The 22,276-nt window shown below is 42.0% G+C and overlaps 1 protein-coding gene across 1 annotated transcript in view; it reads left to right on the forward strand.

The window, feature by feature from the left end:
* CDH20 (cadherin 20) overlaps window positions 1-22,276 on the forward strand; it is a 110,408-nt gene that overhangs the window by 75,436 nt on the left and 12,696 nt on the right. The window contains exons 3-9 of the mRNA XM_065752384.1: window positions 836-1,203; window positions 7,619-7,913; window positions 9,569-9,688; window positions 12,719-12,886; window positions 14,723-14,910; window positions 18,093-18,346; window positions 21,680-21,816. Coding sequence (XP_065608456.1) covers window positions 961-1,203; window positions 7,619-7,913; window positions 9,569-9,688; window positions 12,719-12,886; window positions 14,723-14,910; window positions 18,093-18,346; window positions 21,680-21,816 — 1,405 coding nt within the window. The 5' untranslated portion in view covers window positions 836-960. The remainder of the gene's footprint in view (window positions 1-835; window positions 1,204-7,618; window positions 7,914-9,568; window positions 9,689-12,718; window positions 12,887-14,722; window positions 14,911-18,092; window positions 18,347-21,679; window positions 21,817-22,276) is intronic.

A 22,276-nucleotide genomic window follows, 5' to 3' on the forward strand; every position in this document is an offset into this window, starting at 1 on the left:
GAGGTCACCAACTAATCTGACTTTATGACTACAAAAGATCCTAGACTGATGAGAAAGTGTCCTCTGATAGAGGTCAGCATTCCTCAGCCAAAATGTGTCTTTCAAGCTGGTGGAGGAAAAATGTGTTAGGACATATCACACAATAGCATGTGACCGTCAGCACTCTGAAACCTTTTGTGGGTTATAAAATGATTAACTGACCATTCAAATTGTAGAAATGTTGTATTTGTAGCAGCGATCGGCTCCTCAGAGAGGAGGCAGCAGAGTGTGAAACCTGAATTCAAGCAGCAGGAAAGGTTTAAAGTATAATTAAAACCAGAAATAGCTTGCAGCTGCTAGAAATGAAATTCAAGGTTGGTAATGCAGCAATATATGTATTTAAGTAGACATATTTGCATGCACGTGTGTGTAATGACAATGGCATAGTTTGCAAACAGGAAAAAAAAACACAAAAACTTGTTGCCAAGAGGTGTTCACCAGATATTACAGATTTCCAGAGTGAGCAGTATTAAATATTCTCTGAGGATTCTGGTCATAAATATTTCTAAAGAGTATGCACTTAGCTCATGCCAATCAATACTATAAGGAAACACTACAACTAAGTTAGTAAAGTAGAGAGCTCTTACTTACTGACTAAATCCCGGTGATTCTTTTATCTGAGGTTCCAGTTCTGCAGTTTATATGGTAATAGTCTTCATAGTTTCAGAATGTGTGCACCCTGTTATTATATTTTTATATTGAAGATTAAATATTTTATAGCATATTTGCCTATTGAGAAAACTCTTTTACCTTGGGGAAAAGAAGATCCTGATATGAATTTCCTTTAACTTTACAGGAGGCAGTCATTCTCAGAACCAGGATATCTCTTGGACATTTCAAAGGAATACACACAAGACCCACTTTCATCTCAAGGGATCTAAGATACTGTGTTTTGACTTTTAAGTCAGCCCTAGTATACGGATGTGGACTTCAGGTAGAATGAGCAATGCAAAGAACTTGTTTGGACTTGGGGTCTCCTTGTATTTTTGGGGACTGATGGACCTAACTACAACTGTGCTGTCAGGAAGTGCAAGGCCCCTCACTGAAGGGCCAGAAGACAACCTGTCAGACAAACTGCATCAACGTATGAAGAGGAGCTGGGTGTGGAACCAGTTCTTTGTTCTGGAGGAGTACACAGGAACTGACCCTCTCTACGTTGGGAAGGTAAGAGCTGCCCGAGGAGGATGTCTGGTAGAGTACATGCATCTGTGTATGTGCAGACTGTGGCAAAACAAGGGAAGTCTCTCTAAGTGCATTTTTATTTGCTTCTTTCTGGCAGTGAATCTATCCACATTAATTTCACTTCAGCTCCCAAGAGCTTTTCACCAGTGTCACCTTTAGCCGTGAAGAATTTCCTTCTCAAGGTGCTGTCAATATATTTGCCTATTTCAAAGAGATCTGCACTAAACATCATCAGCTGTAATTGAGGTAGTGATAGGAAGTCTGCAGTGATCTTTCCAGGGACTCCTTCAATGTCAAGACAAAGCAAGGTTATATTGACACAGGAGGATTAGGAAGGAAAGGAAGTGTTTGTGATCATGCTTCTGTCTGTGATCAAGTCAGCTGGAAGATGAAACACCGAATCAAATGAAATAGCCAGTACCTCTTGAAAACTGACATTTCAGTTTTTGTTTTCTGCAAATCTCAGGGGTCAGAGTATCTCCTTTCTTACCACAGCTTGACCTCAGGTTAATTATGTGGACTAGAGAGAAGTAGAAGGGTAGAGGGACAGCTTATTAAATACAACAATCCTATTTTCAGATCCCTTATAAGCTAAGAATCTATACATTAGTACAAATACTTGTAAAATGAACTGCTATGCTCACCCTGTCTACCTGGTAGCATTTTGAATTCCCTTTACTCTGGCTCCTCGAAGAACATGCTGATGGAAGTCAGACCCGTAATGTCTGCCATCACAGTCTACCTCACTATATCCATCCTCCTTAGTCTGCTTTCCCAACACTTGTAAAGACTGAACAATTTAAAGTATCAACCTGCTAATCAGAGTATTGACCAGCTATTCAAAGGCCTATGGACAGCACTGGATTTGCTTCTCATTAAAACCAAGGTGACAAATCTGGGAAAAGTGGGGAGAGTTAGTGTAGTGAAGTGTCTCAACAATGAAAATGAGAGATTTTACACATCTAGATGATGAGCACATGCTAAATATAGGTAGATATGACAAATTAATCTAAGAAATGATGCCAAAAAACAGTTCCTTCCATTTTCATTGCTTTCCATCCAAGCTATCTGTCTGTAGAAAAAATTAATCACAAATCCAAAGGTGCATTTTGCACTCACATTTATCGTTTTACAAATCCAGAGAGCTAAACTGTACCTTCAGTCATGCCAGTATAAATCAAAATGAATGCACTGGCTTCAAAGGACCTCCTTCCAATTTATCCTTGTGTCACTGACAGCAAGAAGTTCTCTCCTTCCTTCCTCCCATAGCAGCGGTATAACTAGTGATTGCCATCAAATAAGACAACATTAGTCTTCATTCATCTCTGTACCTAAATTTTCAGCTCTTGAGATCTCTATTGATTAAAGAAATTCTTATTTTCATGCAACTTACAACTTTGGAACAATGACCAAACGCATTATTTTGCATACTCAGTTTAATCTGAAATGAATCCAGACTTGCACTGTAAGCTGAATTTTAGCTACAAGCAGTACTGGAAGAGGTCAACTCCTCTTTGCTTTAGACTTGTGGCATTAGGAGCACAACAACATGGTACATCCAGCAGTGCTCTTGGGCTTGCTCCCACTCAGTTCTACTGAATGGGAATAGCAGCAGTGGCACTTCGTAGTCTGTGTCCACTCCTTGAAGGGTCAACATGGCATGAATGAGCTCTTTTCTACACCGTGACTGGGTTACAACAGGGGCAAGCTAGGGCTAATTAGCTCTCAGGGTTAACAGGGCCAATTAGCCTTATGTACTCACAACCTGTTGATCCAACAGCTTCCTGTGTCTGTTTCATGTACACCAACCGTCATGGAATTGTGCTGCCAAAATGAGCTTTGGGGTACAAAATCTCATCCTCTACCATCCCTAAACAAAGCGTAGAGAAGTGGGAGGAGTGCTAAGGCATCTGTTGGGAGGGAAGGGCCTCTCTCCTCAAACTGCTTAAAGCACAGACCCTTGGAAGGAATTGCAGTTACCACAATCCATCACCACGCTTGCATTCATGCTGCTTGCACCTGAGGGATCCTTAGGAAAGGGGTCAGCAGGGAAGAGGCTGTGGGCTGAATTAATTGCTCTGGCAGGACGGAAATTTTTCAGCCCAAGTCACCCCAGGCAGGCTCAGAAATATCTCATGCAGAGCTACGCAGAAACTGAGAAGGACCGTGGGCCCATGGCCTCAGTGCGAGCACCAGACCTTGAAACCACCCTGGCTGCCTGCTGGACAGACAGATCCTCCTCTGACCCCTACCACCCACAGCACCCTGCAACATCCTGCTTGCAAGGTCTTGCTTTCATCTGCCTGCTTTCCACAGCCTGTGGCAGATAGAAGCAGCATACAGTGTTGGTCCAGACATATTCATGCTCTAAAGTCATGCCATAAGGAAGGAGTTCCTCCAGTGCTCTTGTACAGCTGTTTCTGGCTAGCAATGTGCTACTGAAGCAACCTCAAAATAGATTGAGTCGAGCCCTGGGTCCAGGCTCGCCTCATACGATTTTCAAGGCTGCTATAAAAAATGTACTTTCCTATGCACCTGTAAATCAACAGAACAAAATATCTATTGGACAGGGAAATGAAAGGAAACTTCCTAAGGTGAAGTCAGTACAATTTTTGCTTTTCTCCAGTGCTCATTGTTCTATTTAAAGTGTTTTAGCTTCAGAAGTTTCCTTGTCACAGATAAATAGGAGGCTTGAGCCTCTTAGCTAGTAGGGCAAACTAGGAGAACCACAATCCCTGCGTGTGCTGCAGCACACGTTTTCCATATTCATATGGCAAGCTAAACTGCTTCAGTACTTTAGATGGAGACAGACTTCACTGCTTTGCAGTGTCAGAGCCTCCCTAGCCCTGTTTCAGAGGAAAGGGGCGTTTGAACCACAGCAGCTGAATGAATGAATAAAATGCCTTCTTTCTACAGTCTATCAGTGCATATCATCCAAGAGCTCTCTTGCATCCCCAGAAATTCCCCTGCAGGTCCTACCTCCCTGGAGGCAGAGATGGGAGCCCACGTCATGGACAGTCACAGCCCATTCAGTGGGTCTGCACGCGTCCTTCCCTTAGCTGCCCCCAGCAGCACCACTCTCTTGCACACGCTCTTTGCCAGTAAATGCATTCTTTAGGTGCAGGTCCATCCTCCTTAATCTTTGTACTATCCTTTATCAAACGAAGCAGCACGGGTTGGCATAGGTAGCAATTTCTCAGTGTTTATCTGTTTCATTCCTATCATGGTTGATTCTTTAGTGCAGAGGAGAAAGTACATTCGAATTGTCAGCCACATGACACCGCAGTTTATTGTACCACCCATAAAATAAAGCCAGCTTAAAGCTGGATCACCTTTTCAGTACAGTCACTTCTACATACGTTCTTCCATTGTGATATTGGGTTTGTCATTGGAATGGTGTGAGCTTTAGTTTCTGCGGACACCTCATTTTTTCTGATTTATTACAGTCTGCATTTATTAAGGCTTTTTTTTCCCCCATGTCTTCAGGCTATATGAGAAGTTACAAAACTGCTGCTAGCATTTCTTACTGCCTAGTCTTAATTGAGACCCTGGTTGAGACTTTTAACAAATCACAGTTAGACAGAGATCCTCTTGTACTCCTGAATTCTTATTAGTGTGCCGTGGTCATTCTTTGTTTGCTCCCTGCATAAATACATTCATTCCAAACAGAGTTTTGAACAGAAGGGGTAACTAAACTCATCAGTTTTAGTCAGTATCTTCTTCCAAGTCCTTAAAACTTTTCAGAACATCTATTTTAAAACATGCTCTTTTTTTTTTCCTTTTTTTTTTCCTTTATCATTTGCCTTTGCCTTCACTGTGACTTTCTTTCCTTCTTTCTTTTTTTCCATCAGGCCCTACACTAATTCCCTAGTCAGGTCTAACATCTGTATCTATCTGAGCAGCTGTACATTCTCACTGATGCACTTACACACTAAAACAAATGCTTAAGATGTAGCTTGGTGATTCTGAATCAATCTGAAAACCTACATAGGTCTCTCTGTAAGTAATGCCTGTATGGGAACTGTTGAATCACAGTCTGAACCATTGATTGATCTGAGGCAAGCACTGAGTCAGCTGTAGGAGCACAGGTGAAGGCAATTCACTGTGTGACCGGAAGGAGTGGAGTCTGGCTCCACCTCTCCTAGACCCCGTTTAAAGGCTGACTGCCACTGGGGAAGGATCTCTTTCTGGAGATTGCTCCTTTGGAGTTTCCTACTGTGAGCCTAGGACACGGGTGAACATCTTCCTTTATTCTGATTGTCTTTCTATCACAATAATCTTTCTAACTATGCCATCTGTAAAATATCTTGGCTACAATACTATTTGGCATTATTCATTCTGTTAATCGTACAGCCTCCTATTTATTTCCAGTGAACAAACCTGCATGACCATTGACACATGGTTGTAAAAATCTGCACCAGTGGAGGTGACCCACTGTTTCACAGCTGCTATGATGGCATTGTTGCTGAAACACACCACCCACTGCCTTACTGTGCTGACATCCTTTGTTTGATCTCCATAAATGTTCAGTAAATATCAATGAGTGTCAGTGGGTGTCATTTTTTTCCACATGGAGGAAGTCAGTGACACACCTTTGCTTCATACGCACTTCGTGTCAGATGCTATTCTGTCAGATTGCCCTTCTGCTGCCATCTGTCACACAGCAACAAAACGTAATGATATGTTGATGGGAAGGTTCAACCTCTAGTGCCATGCCACCAACATCCACCTCTGACTTCTTGGGCCAACATAATAAAATAGGAGGTGTTACTTGCAGAGCAGCCCTTGTATAATAGTGTCCTCCTTCTGGAAGCATCCTGTTCACAAACCATGTCAATGATAATCTCTCAGTAATGACTGATTAGGGCAAGTAATGACAACCACTGTTGTTTTTTAACTTAATCACAAAATGCTGTTTCCTGAAGATCCGCCAGTTTACAATTCTGGCACCTGCATGAGAAATAATACACATGGCAGTCATCTAAACATAAATGTTTTGCCAATTTTTTCTGGGCTTGTTCTTCCTCCATTTAGCTGATACGTCACCTGAGAGCTGCCAGCATTCCTCCAAAGACCCAATACAGATTTCTCAGATACTGTGGCCACTGCAGGGACCATGAGCAAAGTGATGAAATGAAGTATCAATTACCTGACAAGACAGTTGTCACGATCTGTACCTTTAGCTCTTGCAGCCACTTTAGAGCTCAGCTGTGGCAGATGGGTACCTGCCTTTAACAGTCCTTGTCACAGCAGTCATTAAAAGGTCCGTGTGCCACCTAAGTACTGTGATGACTGGGTGTCTGTTGGTTGCTTTGTTTTGGTTTGTCTATTTTTTATTCATTTCCCAATGTGATAATCACACTCGAAAACAGCATTCACACCTCAGCTGTTCGTTTAAGTCCCTTTTGATTTTTGCACCTCAGTTGTCATCCCATCCCATTCATTAGGACTGAAACAGTTCCACATTCTCTGGGCATTGGTCATGACTTTATGCTCTGTTCCTCAAAACCATGGAAGTATGAGCAAACTGTTAAGCATCCATACAGTGTGAGTGTTAATTTCAGCGTTCTGTTTGTCTTTTGATAGTCATTCCAGTATTTCAGAGGAACCAGGTGTTTAACAGAATGGCAGTCCCCAGGATTATTTGTTTCTGTTTCAGATGATAATTAGCACAGCATTTACTTTTTCTCTGTTCTGTTGCATTCCCAGCTATCTGTGGCTGCTCAGAACTAATTAGCAGTCATGCAATAAATCCATTTGCTAATTCCCTAGAATCTCTGGGATGCCTCTCATCTATATATGCAACCACAGACACAATCAAACGTTCCTCATTGATTGCCTTACCTACTGCTTGACAATAATTCTTTCCTGAAGATGTAATGGTCCAGCTGAATGTTTCTTGAGTTTCACAGGAAGATTTCAGGGGAAATTCTTTATAAGATGTCTGAACGATGGCACTCGCTGAGTAGCTCTCCCATCCTGCTTTCTCCTTGATCACAAAGAGATTTACTTTATCTGTCCAATATTATGCTACTCCTGCAATATCTCTCTCCTCCATGAGCAAGCGTTGTCTGTATTTTTGCTACCTCTCCTTACCCCAGACCTGGCAGTGATTTCTTCAATGGCCACAGCAACCAGGCAAAAGATAATTCTTGTGCTGAGAGAGATTTGGAGGAGGCACAGGGTCTGATCCTGTTTGGGTGTCCCTGCCTTTTCTTCTGGCACAGCTATGGGTGCAGATACAGGAAGACAGGAGAGGGAGTTTTACTGCAGCTCTTTGATACAGACTTCACTGAGTTTATAGAGCTCAGTGAGACCAAAATACTCATGTATTCAGTATCTATTGGAAGCTATTTGCCCTGCTCATGCTGTAACTGAGTCCTGTTCCTTTTCACAGCTTCACTCTGATATGGACAGAGGAGATGGTTCCATCAAGTACATCCTTTCAGGAGAGGGTGCTGGCATCGTGTTTACAATTGATGATACCACAGGGGACATTCATGCCATTCAGAGACTGGACCGGGAAGAAAGGTCACAGTACACCCTGCGAGCACAAGCTCTAGACAGACGAACAGGCCGGCCGATGGAACCAGAGTCAGAGTTCATCATCAAAATTCAAGACATCAATGACAATGAGCCCAAGTTCCTGGATGGACCTTATGTGGCTTCTGTTCCAGAAATGTCACCTGTGGGTAAGACAGATTTTGTGGTTAGAGGCAGTCTCCAAAACATCACTTCCCCAACTCTTTGGACTCTGTCTTCGCCCCTTGTGGAAGCTGCTGGACAGATCTTCCTGAGGGGGGTGCCTGGCTGCTGTAGAAGAAGAAATGTAGGCTTTGCACCACCATCGTATGGGCAACTCTGAAAGGAAAAATGTCAAGGGGAGCTGAAGAGCTTAAGAAAGATGTAATTTGATCATGCCATCTGTAGACAACTGGCAGTGATGTAGTGCTGCTTCTCCCTTGCCATCAGATGATAGTAATAGTAATGACCGTTAGACATCCGTTACCAGCCAGGAAATTACGGTTGCAGAAACCAATGCAAGTTCATACTGAGGGCTGAAATACTGTCCAGGAGCCCTTGAAATCCTATAGACAAAATGACAGTTTTTAACAGCTATGTGCCTTCTAATCCTATATGCCTGCAATGAACACAGTTCAGTCAATCCCAAAGATCCAGTACTGTTTGCTCTGCACTTCTAGAAAGTGAGATCATTTGAAAGACAATAGCTATTGCAGTGTAGCCAGAGGGCAGTTCGCATTTTTCCTATCTATCCTACAAGTCAGGATAAACTATTATCCCATTATCATATAATAATTCTAATAGTCACTTTAAATACTCCTTTTTTAATGGATTTTTTTCTTTTTTTTTTTGGAGAGGTATGTTGCTTTTTGCACAGTGACATCCTTTTTAAAATCATACCAAATCAAGTCACAAAGTTACAGATATGCTGAGACTCCTCATTCTTCAATATAATGTTGGCATAAAGCTGGAAACAAGTATCCAATTCCAAAGTTCCATTCAGAAATAATGGTACTTCATGTTAGTACGTAGCTTGAATTCATGTTTATTTCCCAGCGTATATCTAGTAACACTAGATTTGTTTCTAACACAAAACGTTATGTAGAAGGCTAAATGCGTTCATAAAGGTATTGTCTGACATTTTAAGGAGTCAAAACTCTCATATATTTCAAACAGTTATGTCTCACCTTCTCCTTGTTCTTGATAAATTACATCACCTACAAGCCATTATTAGCTTCAGGGGGAGCAGACCTTGAAAACCGATTGAAGGAAAAGTATATGCATCTGTGCAGGGTCCAAAAGGCACTTTTTAGAAGAGTGTAATCTCTAGTCCATGCAACATAAATTGCAGTGCTATTGAGAGATTATCTGAGAGATGCATCCCCTCATGCTCAAAATTTGTGAACAATTTCCATTCCGTAGTCAACATATAGCACCCATGGATCTCCTGCAGCAGCAATTTATGATTTATGTCAGAATCTCTATAGAAGTTGTTTGATCTGATTACAGATAACATTTTAAAGTAAGAAAGGGGGAAAGGAAACAAATAGCATATTACTAATTACTCCCTGAAAACTGCCACAAAATACTGTCAGATCAGCAATTCTGCAGGGGTGGTCCATAGAGTACTTGCTCTTTTATATCTTCTTAAAGATGCTTGATGGGTTTATGACTATTAATTCCTTCAGTGCTAATGAAATGCAGGAATCAAATGGAGAAATTTGGTGTGGAAAAACTTGTCAGACATTTTGATTTGAACTGTTTACTTCCGTAGCAGCTCTTTATCCCACACAGTCTTCCTAATTTATTATTTTATTTTTGTCAGGCACCTCTGTTATCCAGGTGACAGCAACAGATGCCGATGACCCAACCTATGGGAACAGTGCAAGAGTTGTGTACAGCATTCTCCAAGGACAACCATATTTCTCTGTGGACTCTCGGACAGGTATGTTATTTCATTAGGGAATAAGTCAGTGTGAAAAATAAAACGTTTTAAGGAGGTACATCATGACCATGGACATAGGAACACATTTCCATGGCTTGAAAACTGGACAGAGCAGCACTGTGAGGTGGTTAAGGCAGGACTGTGGTAATGAACTTCAGAAGAAGGACTCTGCAGTGATATGTTCATCTGAGTGGCCAGATTCTGCTGTTAAGGATTAGGGCTTGTTTGATGCTGTAAATATCTTGGTTAGCTTCTATCACTGCAATGATGTCTTCAGCAGATTTAGTTGGTAACCAGAACTGGAAAGTACAAGGTGAAGCATGTAGTTATGTGGAGTAATTTTACCTAAGGGTGTTCTTGTTAATAACCTTAAATTTATCTCCAAGACAATCTCTCTCTTGCTTGTTTTCTCTCTCTTTTTCTGTATATATCCAAGGATTATATCCAAAAGAGGAATCTGACAGGTTTTGACAGTTTCTAAAGGGCATCTGTAGTGCTAAGGTCAGAAACTCATAAGACGATAGTCGCTGCTGAGCCCTAGGGGACCAAGTAGAAAAAAAGTCACTATGTAATCCACTTCTGAAAGTTAGCAGTTGTGGTTAGCAGGTGTATTATCTGAACACAATGTGCATGTGGCAAGCCAGCTCTATGCCATCTAATTAAAGCAGTAATATTAATTTTGTAATCAGGTTATCAAACGTGGAAAAATAAGGGCATAATCGTCTTTTTCGTTAAGTACTGAATGATTTCTAAGAAGAACTAAGAGGTAATATTCAACTTCAGATCCAATTATTAATTTAACTACTAGAGTGAAACGTAGGCTGCAGAGAGGTCCTTTTAGTCCAAAATCATGCACTTGAGCACTGTGTAGCCCAGTAAAGGTCCTCTTTCTCCATTTAGAAATTTCCCAATTTCTGCACCTCTGGACATGAGATCCAGAGCAACTTAACCCATTTAGGCTGCACATACTTGTCATCCAGAAACTTTTTTTTTCCCCTGTCACAGGTACAGGGCTCTTATCAGTTTCCCCAGTGCAAACCTGCCTGCAGGATTTGGTAACCAACAAAATGTGTTTGACCCTCTCATGTTCTTCAAAACCAGAGCTAGAGCATCAGCAATAACCGGTTTCTTCCATCAGGCACCAGTAGTGATGCCTGCTGATTAAAGCACCCAGGTGCATGCAACCCATTTCAACACATTCTTCTGCCAGCAGCACTTGGGGTCCTTGTTCTTCACCTCCCACATGTCTTAGCTCAAGAGCAGTGCTCCTGCCACTGTTCTGTCATTCACTACATGGATTTTGCATTAACCTGAATGTAAATGAATTCAAAGGAAGGCCAAGACCCTTTGTCCCTTTTCCAGAGTACTTTAACAACCTGTTTCTGATCAAATTCCCCTAGAAAGTTAAAGATGTGGATATAAGTCCCCTCAGGCAGTAGGCAAAGTCCCTGATTCTCCCACATCTTGAGAAACGATTTGGCTGTTAGAAATTGAAGGGACATCGCCTCCGCTCTTTACTATTTTTTAAGAGCCATGCTCTATTTGCTAGAAGAAATAAGGCCAGCACCTAATTTTGGAGAATCTGAGGATCTGAGCCCTTCCTGTAGTGTAGGGAAGGCTTAAAGTTCATCACCATCCTCAGTGTTCCTTTGCCAACCAGTGGTGTGCAGCAGTAGGGAAAGTGACCAGCTTGGCCCCTCCTCCAAACATTACACAGGGAGGCTGAGTATCCAGGTGTGGGGGCACTGTAGAAACCTACTTTTTCCTTTCTGTGAAACTCAAGCCAATTACATGCTGGGCTTCCCCCAAAAAGAGAGATCTGTTGGAGGAAGAGAAACCTGGGGCTGGGAGCAGAGGGCGTATGGGAGTCTGAATGGCTCTGGAGGGCTGGTGTCCTGGACCACAGGCTCCAAACACAGGCGCTGATGTCTTTAGATCTAGCTCACTCTCTCTCACGGACAAGCCAGGAGGAGGAATTCCCAGCAAAATATTTACTTACAGAGAAAATGTCTTCCAAAATGCTATGCATTTTCATCTCTTGTTATATTACTGGGGAGTTGAGGAGCTGCTCAACTTTGCAGATGAAACTATTAAGGACTCCAGGCAGCAAGATTAAAATAGTGCACTGTGAATTGCCTGGTCCCGGTCGCTATTTCTTTCCTTTTACACACGGTGATAATTGCCAATGAAGTATCTTTTTTACTGCTTTTTTTATTAAACCCATACTTTGTTTGCCTACTAAAAATAAAGACTAAAGGAAATCACTCCAGCAGGCAGTGCCCTGATGTGCAAATCGTACATGCTGCACGGTGGGTGCCTGGGGCTGAGGGGACGGCGTGGAGGGACCCCTGAATGTGTCCCAGTCCAAGTGCAGCCGTGGCTTTGGGTGCTGCGGTGCCCAGCAGCACGTCCTGCCCCAGCCGGCTGCTGGCAGCGTCCATAAGAGAAGTGATGCTGCCACCTCACGTCCTCTCGCAGTAGTGTCATCCGAGGAAGGGGATGGCCATCCCCACCTTCCCGTAGAATTACAGAATCACTGTGGTAGGAAAAGACCTTCAAGGTCAAGTTCTGGTTGCTCCCAGGGTAGGTGCCTGTTGGACTTCAGTCATTTTGTCCCCAGGACTGTGCAGGAGGACATTCTGGAAACCTGCTCGCTATGTATCTTTTCTCTAATCACATTACTTATACCTTTTATGCAGACTTTTTTAGCCTGCACACAACTATAATTCAGCACTGTGTTCCCACAGTACTTCTCCAGCTGCCGTGGAAGGCAGTGCTTTAATTTTGAATGGACAGCCTGCCCCACATCTGATGCGTTTTAACCGAGCTCCTTTAAAATTCATGCCTTCTGTTGACCTAGATTTAATTTGGGTGAGTTTTACTGTGCCAACGAAGGTGAGACTGAGTGCAGAGTCTGGTCTGATGCTTTATAAAGGGAGCAAACTGCAGAAGATGGACCACCCTGCCTCGTTTGTGCACTAACTGCTGTCTCCTTTGTTCCCCAAACCACTTCCCCTTTCAATCTCACAGGCTTAATTAGGACAGCTCTGATGAACATGGACAGAGAAGCAAAAGAGTATTATGAAGTGATTGTCCAGGCCAAGGATATGGGCGGACAGCTGGGAGGATTAGCTGGAACAACCACAGTCAACATCACGCTCTCTGATGTCAATGACAACCCACCCAGATTTCCACAGAGTGAGTATCCACCCTGTCAAGTCTGCAAAAAGGGCTGCACTGCACGACTGCTATCTGCTCCTGTTCCAGCTCTTTGCAAACTCCGTGTAGCAGCAACAAGAGATGAGCAGAATTTCAGATCAAAGGAGGAACTTTCCTTCAGAGAATACCAAAAGCTTCCAATAGTTTGTCTTTCAGAAGAGGTTTCTGACTGCCAAAACCATCAAAAGCAACGTGTTTTTAACAGGGTGGAAAATTAATTTACAGGACAGCGTTTGAAAAAAAGAGAGGGAGTGAGAGTTTTTGTGTTCCAAGACTGCTCGTGGCTTTTGCCTTTGGCTCCTAATAGCTGCCCTTGTTCTCTCCTTGTCCTATGTCCAAAAGTCTGTCTGTCAGATTAGGGCAATGTGGCAGTGCTGGAAGTTGGAAGATAATTCATTCAACACCACAGCCAGGCCACTGCAGGGAGCATCTAGCTGCTGAGCTACTGGCGTCATGCATGCTGTCCTACACACTGTTCTCCAGTAAAGGTTCACCAATACCTCAGTAGTGTACAGCTAAATGCTAAGAAATGCAACAGTAACTGTCAGTGCAATGTGAAAACAGGCACCTCCGCTCATAGCAGGAACATCGCTTTGTCCTTACGAAGCTGTAAAGCAAGATTTGCTGGTTTTTGCTCTATTTTTTTATTGTTGTTGTTAAGTATTCTAGACCAAACTGACCTATTATCTTGCATTTAAATATCAGAACTAACAATTCAGATTTGTTTGGACCTCCAATAGACTTCTGTTTTTTAAAAATGTCAGTTTTCTTGTGGCATAGATCAGTCTCAAGCTATTTTAGTTTTGCCATGTTTCTTATCTGGATGAGGAACAAAAGCTCCTGCAGTTCTTTTTGTTGCTGTGCTTCTTCTCCATCTGTTTCTGCGTGTGGCACTGCTATATCAAAACACTCCACAAAGACCGATAAGAAACATCAACTTCTACTTTCCTTCTCCTTTCAGAGCAACTTATTGAATGTGTCATTGCCAGTCCTGTTTGGAAAATGACATGAGTTGTAACTTTGATATCAAAGCCTGGATTAAGGAAAATGAGAACAAATCAAACCCTACCCTTTGTGTTAGTCTGCCTTGTGATGCACTGTTGAACAGGGATAGTGCAGCAAGGAAGGTTTGGATGTAGAGTAGGATGGCGGGACTGTATTTTAGGGAAAGCATGTATATTTTTAAAACATGTAGTTTTAAAATGCGTACTTTTAAAATAGCAGTCCTTTCTTTTGCTGCTAAGCAAATTAGCGATGCACTAAATGAGCTCAAGGCCAGGTTTGTAGGGAGAGGAAGTACATTTTAATAGAGTAACCGTTAAATTTGGAAAAAAGAACAGGCAAGCTTCAGGGATCTCACAGTGCTGTTGAGGGCCGAAAGAAAAGTTTGTGCAGACTTGGGGAAGGATTTGTGCTGCTCAGCATGGGTGTGTTTATTCCAGCTGTATGTCTGTCAACCTAACTGTGCTTCACATTCTGCTGTAGACAGTGGCTGTACCACCACTGGTGCGAATATCTCAATTTTTCTATCTGGAGTTCCTATTTTTGGTTTTATTGCTACTTTGAACAGAATCCTTTTGAATAAACCCGTTGATAAAACAAACACCTGGATAAAATGTTCCCTGGCAACTCAATCTGGCTGCCGTCTGTTAAAGGCAGTCAACACTGTGCTGTGTCCACTCAGGGAAAGGTTGTACAGATTCCCATCAGAGTAGGGGTACTGTGGCCCATCTCGATCTACCTTTTGAATTTCCGTGTAGTTTCTGGTTCCTTTTCACAGCTTGTTGTTCTGTTTCTCCCCGCTTCTTGTGGCAGAGCACTACCAGATGAGTGTGCTGGAGTCTGCTCCCATCAGCTCCACCGTGGGCCGCGTGGTTGCTAAAGACCTGGACGAAGGCATTAACGCGGAGATGAAGTACAGCCTCGTGGATGGAGATGGACTGGATGTCTTTGATATTAATACCGATCCTAATTACCAAGTTGGAATCATAACTGTGAGAAAGGTAGTAAAGTTTCCTTTTTATAGTAATTTATAGCTAGTGGTCCTGGTTACACTTTATGTGTGCAGTATTCCCTTATGCATGTAGTAACTTGGTTCCCGTTGCATGGCAGAAGCCCCTTTCCTGCTATAAAACAGCATTTCTTTAACATTCATTGCTAAAATATGAAAGAGGATCGCGTTCCAAGGAGCAGCTTTTAAAAAGCAGGGACAGCGTTAGCATAAACATGTCTTTTCCCACCAAAGGAATATTCTGATTTGCTATTTATCTATTTAAATACTCTCTGTAGCTTAATTATCCTACAATGCAAGAAATTAGATCAATATTTGCATTCGAACTATACACATTTTTCACTCCGGTGTCCCACAAACAGTAATAAAGCATGCCTTAGAATTATTTATAAGCCAATAAAACCCAGGCAGTGGGTTTTTTTTTTAATTGCTGCTTGAAGATCCATAAATGCTAATTAGGCTGGAAGAAGCTGTCTCTAAAATGGCAGCTGTGAAGCTGCTAGTGCTCGGTACCGCGGGCTATACAGAACAGAGCAGACCTTTCTGCGATAGGATATTTATTCCACAATCTTATGTAAGTGCTAGAAGTATTTCTAGGTTATGAAATTGTAACCATATTTCTGTGTAAGTGTATATCTGGTGTACTAATAAGGGAATATATACTCCCTTTAAATAGCCCAGGACAGAAATATACACTAAAATGGAAGTACACCTGGGATTGATCTGACCCTGCAAGTCTCTGTGCCCTACAGCAAAGCATTTAAGTGTATATTTATGATCACCTCTCTCCAACTCTTGTTCATGTGCACTAATCCCTAAAGTTAAGTGTGTGCTTAGATGCTTTGCCAGAATGAAATGTTGAATAAAAACCCTACTGGAATTTTTCACTCATTTATTGATGAAATAAAGTAGTTTATGTGGAGTACATATGTCAATTAGTGTGACTTTGGTTATCCTAAACACAGCTTTACTAGGTGTTCATTTGTACCAGGAACAGTTATAAAAGGTTTATGACATCAATCATATTGGATATATACTGACATCACACTACTCAAGCCACTGTACATAGATATCTCTAGAATGCTGTCTAAACCTGAAGCTGTTTGAAATGTCATGGTTATCCAATAGCCAAACACTGGAAAGCTGTCCTTTGGAGCCACTCGACCAAAACCAAAAACGGTCATGCAATAGGTATTGTTAGAAAAGGATATCACAATAAGGGGAAGAGAGAGGGAGAGAATTTCTAAAACCAGAATGAATTCTTTGAAAGAAAGGCTTCTCTCCTCTTGGCTGTGCCCTCGGCAGGAGGTATCCAAAGCAGAAGGTACATGGGAAGCTTGGAAGTCTAAGCTATGGATGAAGGAGGCCAAAGCAAACTGAGGTGGTCTAAGCCTAGAAGTGTGGTGGCCTACCACGTGTGCTTAATTTTTCTTTTGTCTTTTTTTTCCTAACTTAAGCACCCTAGACAAATACTTCCTAACATAGTTGGGTTTTATAGCTTTTAAGTCTTTCTGTGATTTAACTGCTCTTTTTAAAACAGCTTTTTGGTTTACGTGCAATGTTTCTCACATGGTCTTCTTCATGTGAGAATCCAGGAGATATAATGGCCTCTTTCCTGATATACACTTAGGCAGCTTTGAATTACACGATCCTTGCCAGATGGACGATAACTATTGCTTGATCATGTGAATATATTTTATTGCTATTTTATGATGCATGAATACGCAATTGGTAGACCACAGTGACTCTGTACTAATGGGTAATATATTTGTAGGTCTAGTTAAATCCTTGCTAACAAGTGCTGTATTTGTAGTAGTCACTGATTCACCAGGAAAACTAAATGCAGCAGGAGTAAGTTTTGAATCATTTGCTTGTACCTCTATTTTCTTGCCCTGCTCCTGTCCCTGTCTATTCATATGTCTTCAAAGTGAAGGAACTGAATAGGAAAAAGCAAAGGTTTTGGATGAGAACAAGAATGGTCTTATTGGAGTCTGAATGAAATGAAAGTGCATGGTAGTTCCACACACAGCACTCCAATTCCAGTGTACAAATGCAGCCGCACAATTTGAAAGTCATCCGTGTAACAAAAAATGAGCATCACATCCCACTGGGCAACCCTGAGAATGGGGCCATTTCTTTCCTGGTACAAAGTCTGTTCTGCTCAGGATCCGTGTTAAGGAGTTCCAGTTGTGCTGGCTTTCAGCATTAAAATTCCCTGAGATACAGAAATAAGGGGTTGTGATCATTTAACCTCAATACGATTGCTTATAACTTCCAACTACTGCTTGGAAATTATGTCTGTGTCCTCTGTAAAGTGAACTTAGTCTGGTGAAAAAGTTCCATACAGTCATTCTTGTCAGGTTTTCTCTTCTTGGGATTGGTAAATTGCACATTAAATATGAAATCTATTTAACTGCTTAGATTTAAATCATTTAAATCTAAGCAGGTTTTGGAGAAGCTCCATTTAATTCAGGGATCTGTGAAAAAAGAGCATAGAGGGAAATGAAAGATTTATTTATTGAAAATTTCAGTGTCAGAATCTATTATTTCCATACCCAAGATCCCCAAATAAATAACTTTATCTGGAAAGGAAATCAAATTCATGCAAGTACTAACACATAAAGCTCATCTCTTCTTATGCACGATCTGGGACCTCCTCACCATCACCGCCACCAGGGTCTGTTTCTGAGCCACCAGCTCATCACATTTTTGCCGGTTTTGGGGCGTTTCCAACCTACCTGTTTCTGCCTGTTTTTGTTGGGGTTTTTTTGTTTTGTTTTTGTTTGTTTGTTTGTTTGTTTGTTTGTTTGTTTGTTTGTTTGTTTTTTGCTAGAGTAGAATGAAACTGAATCACAACACTAGTGTGGTGCAGCCACTTTTGTTTTCATTACAGCAAGAAGAATGAAAGAATGCATATTTTAAAGTGACTGCAGTATGAATACATTTTACAGGCTGACTTCAAAGATTCAGGCATTGCCACTGCCAATACAGCTGTCACTCAATGCTCTGTCTCCACCTGCAAATATTAATCTTTATTAGCCTTGTGAATAAAATCCATGGTAGAGATTTCTTATTTACAGTACAAATTAGCTTTTATGAGAGGCTTCTGAAAATTAGAATATCGTCTAACATAGATGCAGCTAGCCTAATCATAGATACAACTTTTCTCCTTAGCCTTTAAGCTTTGAGAGCAAGAAAAGCTATACCTTGAAAGTAGAAGGTGCCAACCCCCACCTGGAGATGCGCTTCCTGAACCTGGGTCCTTTCCGAGACACCACTACTGTTCACATCAGCGTGGAGGATGTGGATGAGCCTCCTGTGTTCGAGCCCAGTTTTTACTTTGTGGAGGTGCCTGAGGATGTGGAGATTGGGGCCACCATACAGATAATTTCTGCCAAGGACCCAGATGTGACCAACAATTCAATCAGGTCTGTCTTCTCTTTGTGTGTTCCCTGGTAGCTCCGATTGATGGACTGGTGATGGGGATGACAGGGGACAGATGGGAGGGACTCTTTCTTTCCAGCCTGTTATAGTCATCAGTGAGTTTAATCAAACAAGATCCCATACAACAAGGAGCCTGGTTACAACTGGCACAGCAAAGCAGGAGCTCACCCTTGCTTTTTCTGGGACATAGAGGACACGCGTAGCTAGCATTGCCATGAACTGGTCAAGGCAAGCCCTGACAGCATACATTAAAAACAAACTCCAGACCATTGTGCTTTTGCTGGCACAATCTGACAGTGGAACTGACAGCACTGCTGAGAATCTGCTGTAGGACTAAGGGAAAAGTAACAAGCTCACTTCTCTCTTCCCGTTCTGTTTCAAAACCATTGCTATGTGCAACCTTTCTTTGTCAACGGCTACATATGGAGTTGTTGAAATGCATACTAATAAGTATGCATGAGCCACTGCATTATACAGTGTCTGGTCAAAGCTGCAGAGCTAAATGTACCTATAAGGAGTTAAGAAAGTAGTCTGCTCTCAGGTACTGGGAAATACTGGAGGGAGTCCTAACACTGAGTATTGAGAGTCTTCAAAGAAAGGGAGGTCTGTATGAGTAACTCTGGGCTTCAGCTGGGAGATTCGAGCAGACACAAAGCTTGTTTTTCTTGATAGTACTTTTTCTGTGTTACTGCTGTAGTTTTTTCATCTCTTCTACTTAATATACCAATTTTATCTACCTATATTATAAAGCTATCCTACTTCTTATGACATTGTCTCAAATTGTTGAGTAAAACTAAACTATTATACTGTCTGCAGCACAACTTCATTACTGTAAACTATTTTTTTTGCCTGCTTCTATTTTGCTGATTGCTGTCTAGCATCATTCAGACATTGCAGCACAAGCAGCTTTGTGCTAATCTGCTCCAGATAGCATAAAAATAATTATGTAGAGTATTGGCAGTGTTCATTGTTATTTTCAATGCATTTTCTTAGTTTTCTTCAGAGCTTTCCAGTGACTCCCTGTAATGAAAAAGCACTCTAGGAAGCATAGAATGCATTGCCAAGGATATTAAAAAAAAAAAAAAAGTTACACATTTTAGAGATTCCTCTGTAACTTTTCCATCCCACCTTCTTTGTTTCCTTCCTGTCTTCCTTCCCACTTTATTTCTTCCTTCACACCTCATACGTACAAATGTGAATGACTGAGATAAAGAAAAAAATAGGAATAAATACCATCTGAACACCATTTGTAATGCCAACTAAAATGCAAACATCAAGTATTGCTTCTCCTACTCTTTGCCTGCAATGTGGTTTCCTCCATCCATGCCAACTCTGCACAGTATCAATCTGGCATTGTTTTGGGCTCACTTTGCTCAGGGTAAAGCAAAATAAGTGAATCCCAGATACCTGTCATGTTACGTAAGATGGAATACATCTGAAATTAAAATTGAGACCCCAGAAGTCCTTTCCAACCCCTACAATTCTATGATTCTGTGACACCTCCTCTGGCCTTTTCCCCAAATACAGAAGTCAGGTCATGTCTGAGCAGGGCTCGTCAAACATGTGGGAACTCAAACCCTCCTCTTCCAGCTTCAAGTATCTGGACCCCCACACTGTGAACTTCTGATTGCTAAAAATACACTGTGATTGTTGTCAAGGGATTTGGTAGATTGCCTCCAACAGAAATGAGTGTGAAGGAGCAGACCTTATTAACGGGAGAACGTACACATAGAATCCAGACTAAGACTCCACCTGTGCTTCTTGACACCAGTGATTAATACTGCACTGCTAATCATGAGGCCATATTCAATTTCATATACTCATTGGCCTTAAAATGTCAGAGGGAAATTATTTTTATAGCCCTCATGCAAAAACAATTATTATAGTAAAATAAAGCAACTCTGTATGTATTTCCTAAATAAATCAATTTCCTCAGAAATCTCTTTATTTAAGAAGAGATAGAAAGAATTGGGTGGAAAAGGGAAGCAAGCCTGCCTTCCCGCCCTCTTTCATTTTTCTGAAACAGCATAACCTGACAGTACTTTAGATCCCAGCTCAATGCATCACTATATAAAGATTGGGCTGGCATTCTCGTTCCAGTGAATGCACTTATGCTGAAAGGAGAAAATTCAGACAGCAAGCCCTGCTCAGCATCTGTTATGACTAATGCTTTCAATTCCCATCAACTTTGAAGAAAGAACCAAGAGAGAGGAAGTCTGGGCTCTGTTAGAGTCTGTGGCATTTGCATAAGCACACAGGTAGCTTTTGCCAGAGGATCTCTTGCCATGTTAACATAATTAGCTAGGAAGGCGACTTGTACAAACCGTTGGTAAGAGCTTTTGGAGCACATAATTGAGTATATTACACACCCTGCAAAAAAGTGTCTTTGCCACCAGCCTTGTCATCTGCTGAAGGAAAACTGGATGATTGATGGGAAAAACCCCGACACCCCCCTTGCAAGGACACAGCCCTGTCAGTAGGACAGTACAGGGTTCAAGTGGAGTTAATTCCACTGGAGGGAAGAGAGGATGTAAAAGCAAGAGGAAGGGAAAGGTTCCTCCTCATCAGCCTAAGTGCCCAGTGAAGGAGTTGGTGTGAAGTCATTTTCAAACAGTCTGAATTGTGCCTGAGGGAAAGGTATAATTATTTTGCTTAGAAAAAGAGCTTGTGCTCCTCACTGACTGACAGATTTTCTCTGTGAAGCAGATGTTCCCATACTGAGCTGTGTCTTGCTTTGTGGCTGCTTTCCCTAAATCTTCCTGTCCTCCAGCTCCAACCCAGCAGTACTCGCTGTTACATGCCATTAGCCATGTGAACTACTCATTTTTCAAGTGACTTGCTCCATACCTATAGAAGTCACTGGGGCACACAGCTGAGTTGTGGATTTGTTATATAGGATCCCCAGTATTCTCGCTGCTGGATTACTTTGTTGAACATCATAGAATCCCAGAATCATTTGAGTTGAAAGGGCCCCTTAAAAGCCGTCTAGTTCAACTCCTCTGCAGTGAACAGGGACACCTACAGTGACATCAGGTTGCTCAGAGTCCCCTCCAGCCTGACCTTGAGTGTCTCCAGGGATGGGGCATCCACCACCTCTCTGGGCAGCCTGTCCCAGTGTAATTGTAAAAAAAAAAAACTTCTTCCTTATATCCAGTCTAAATCATCTCCCTTCTTTTAGTTTGAAACCACTGTCCCATCACAGCAGACCCTGCTTAAGAGTCTGTCCCTGTCTTTCTTGTAGCCTCCTTTTAGATATCGAAAAGCTGCTCTCAGGTTTCACAGGGGTTACAAAATGCTTTCAATATGTACTCTTGCAGGTACTCAATTGACAGGAGCAGTGATCCAGGGAGGTTCTTCTATGTTGACATCACTTCAGGAGCATTGATGACTGCAAGACCTCTGGACCGGGAGGACGTTTCCTGGCACAACATCACAGTGCTGGCCATGGAGCTGAGTAAGGAGAATGCAGACTGTGCACAGATCAAAGAGATGTAATAGACAAAGCAGGCTGAGAGACCAGGATTCAGCAATTCATAGGCTCTTGTGTATGGAAGGGGAAGCAGTACTGAGTTACTTCTTGGATATCAGCAAGCCAGTGCTGCATTTTATTTATTTCTTATGCTCCTTTTCAAGGGATGGTAAGAGAAGTAGAGGCTGGCAGTTAAATGCAGAGTGCCATTTTTTTCTTCTCATTAGTATTCTAGGGATTTATTTAAAACTCTTCCTGAAATGTGTCTCTGTGAGAGCTGTTTCTCCAGAAGGCCCGGGCAGGTGCAAAGGCTGTGCAGCTGCCAGAGCTGCCAGTCCTACCTGGGAGGATGGTGTGGTGCAGGAACTGGAAGGCAGCAATGATTCTTTACTACTGGGTTGCTGCTTGAAATCTGCTCTGGGCCAGTAGCAAGTGAGTGGCATCA

The sequence above is a fragment of the Cyrtonyx montezumae genome, unplaced genomic scaffold (assembly GCF_038088225.1).
Source record: "Cyrtonyx montezumae isolate F1298 unplaced genomic scaffold, pur_monq_1.0 scaffold_8, whole genome shotgun sequence".
Classification (NCBI taxonomy): Eukaryota; Metazoa; Chordata; class Aves; order Galliformes; family Odontophoridae; genus Cyrtonyx; species Cyrtonyx montezumae.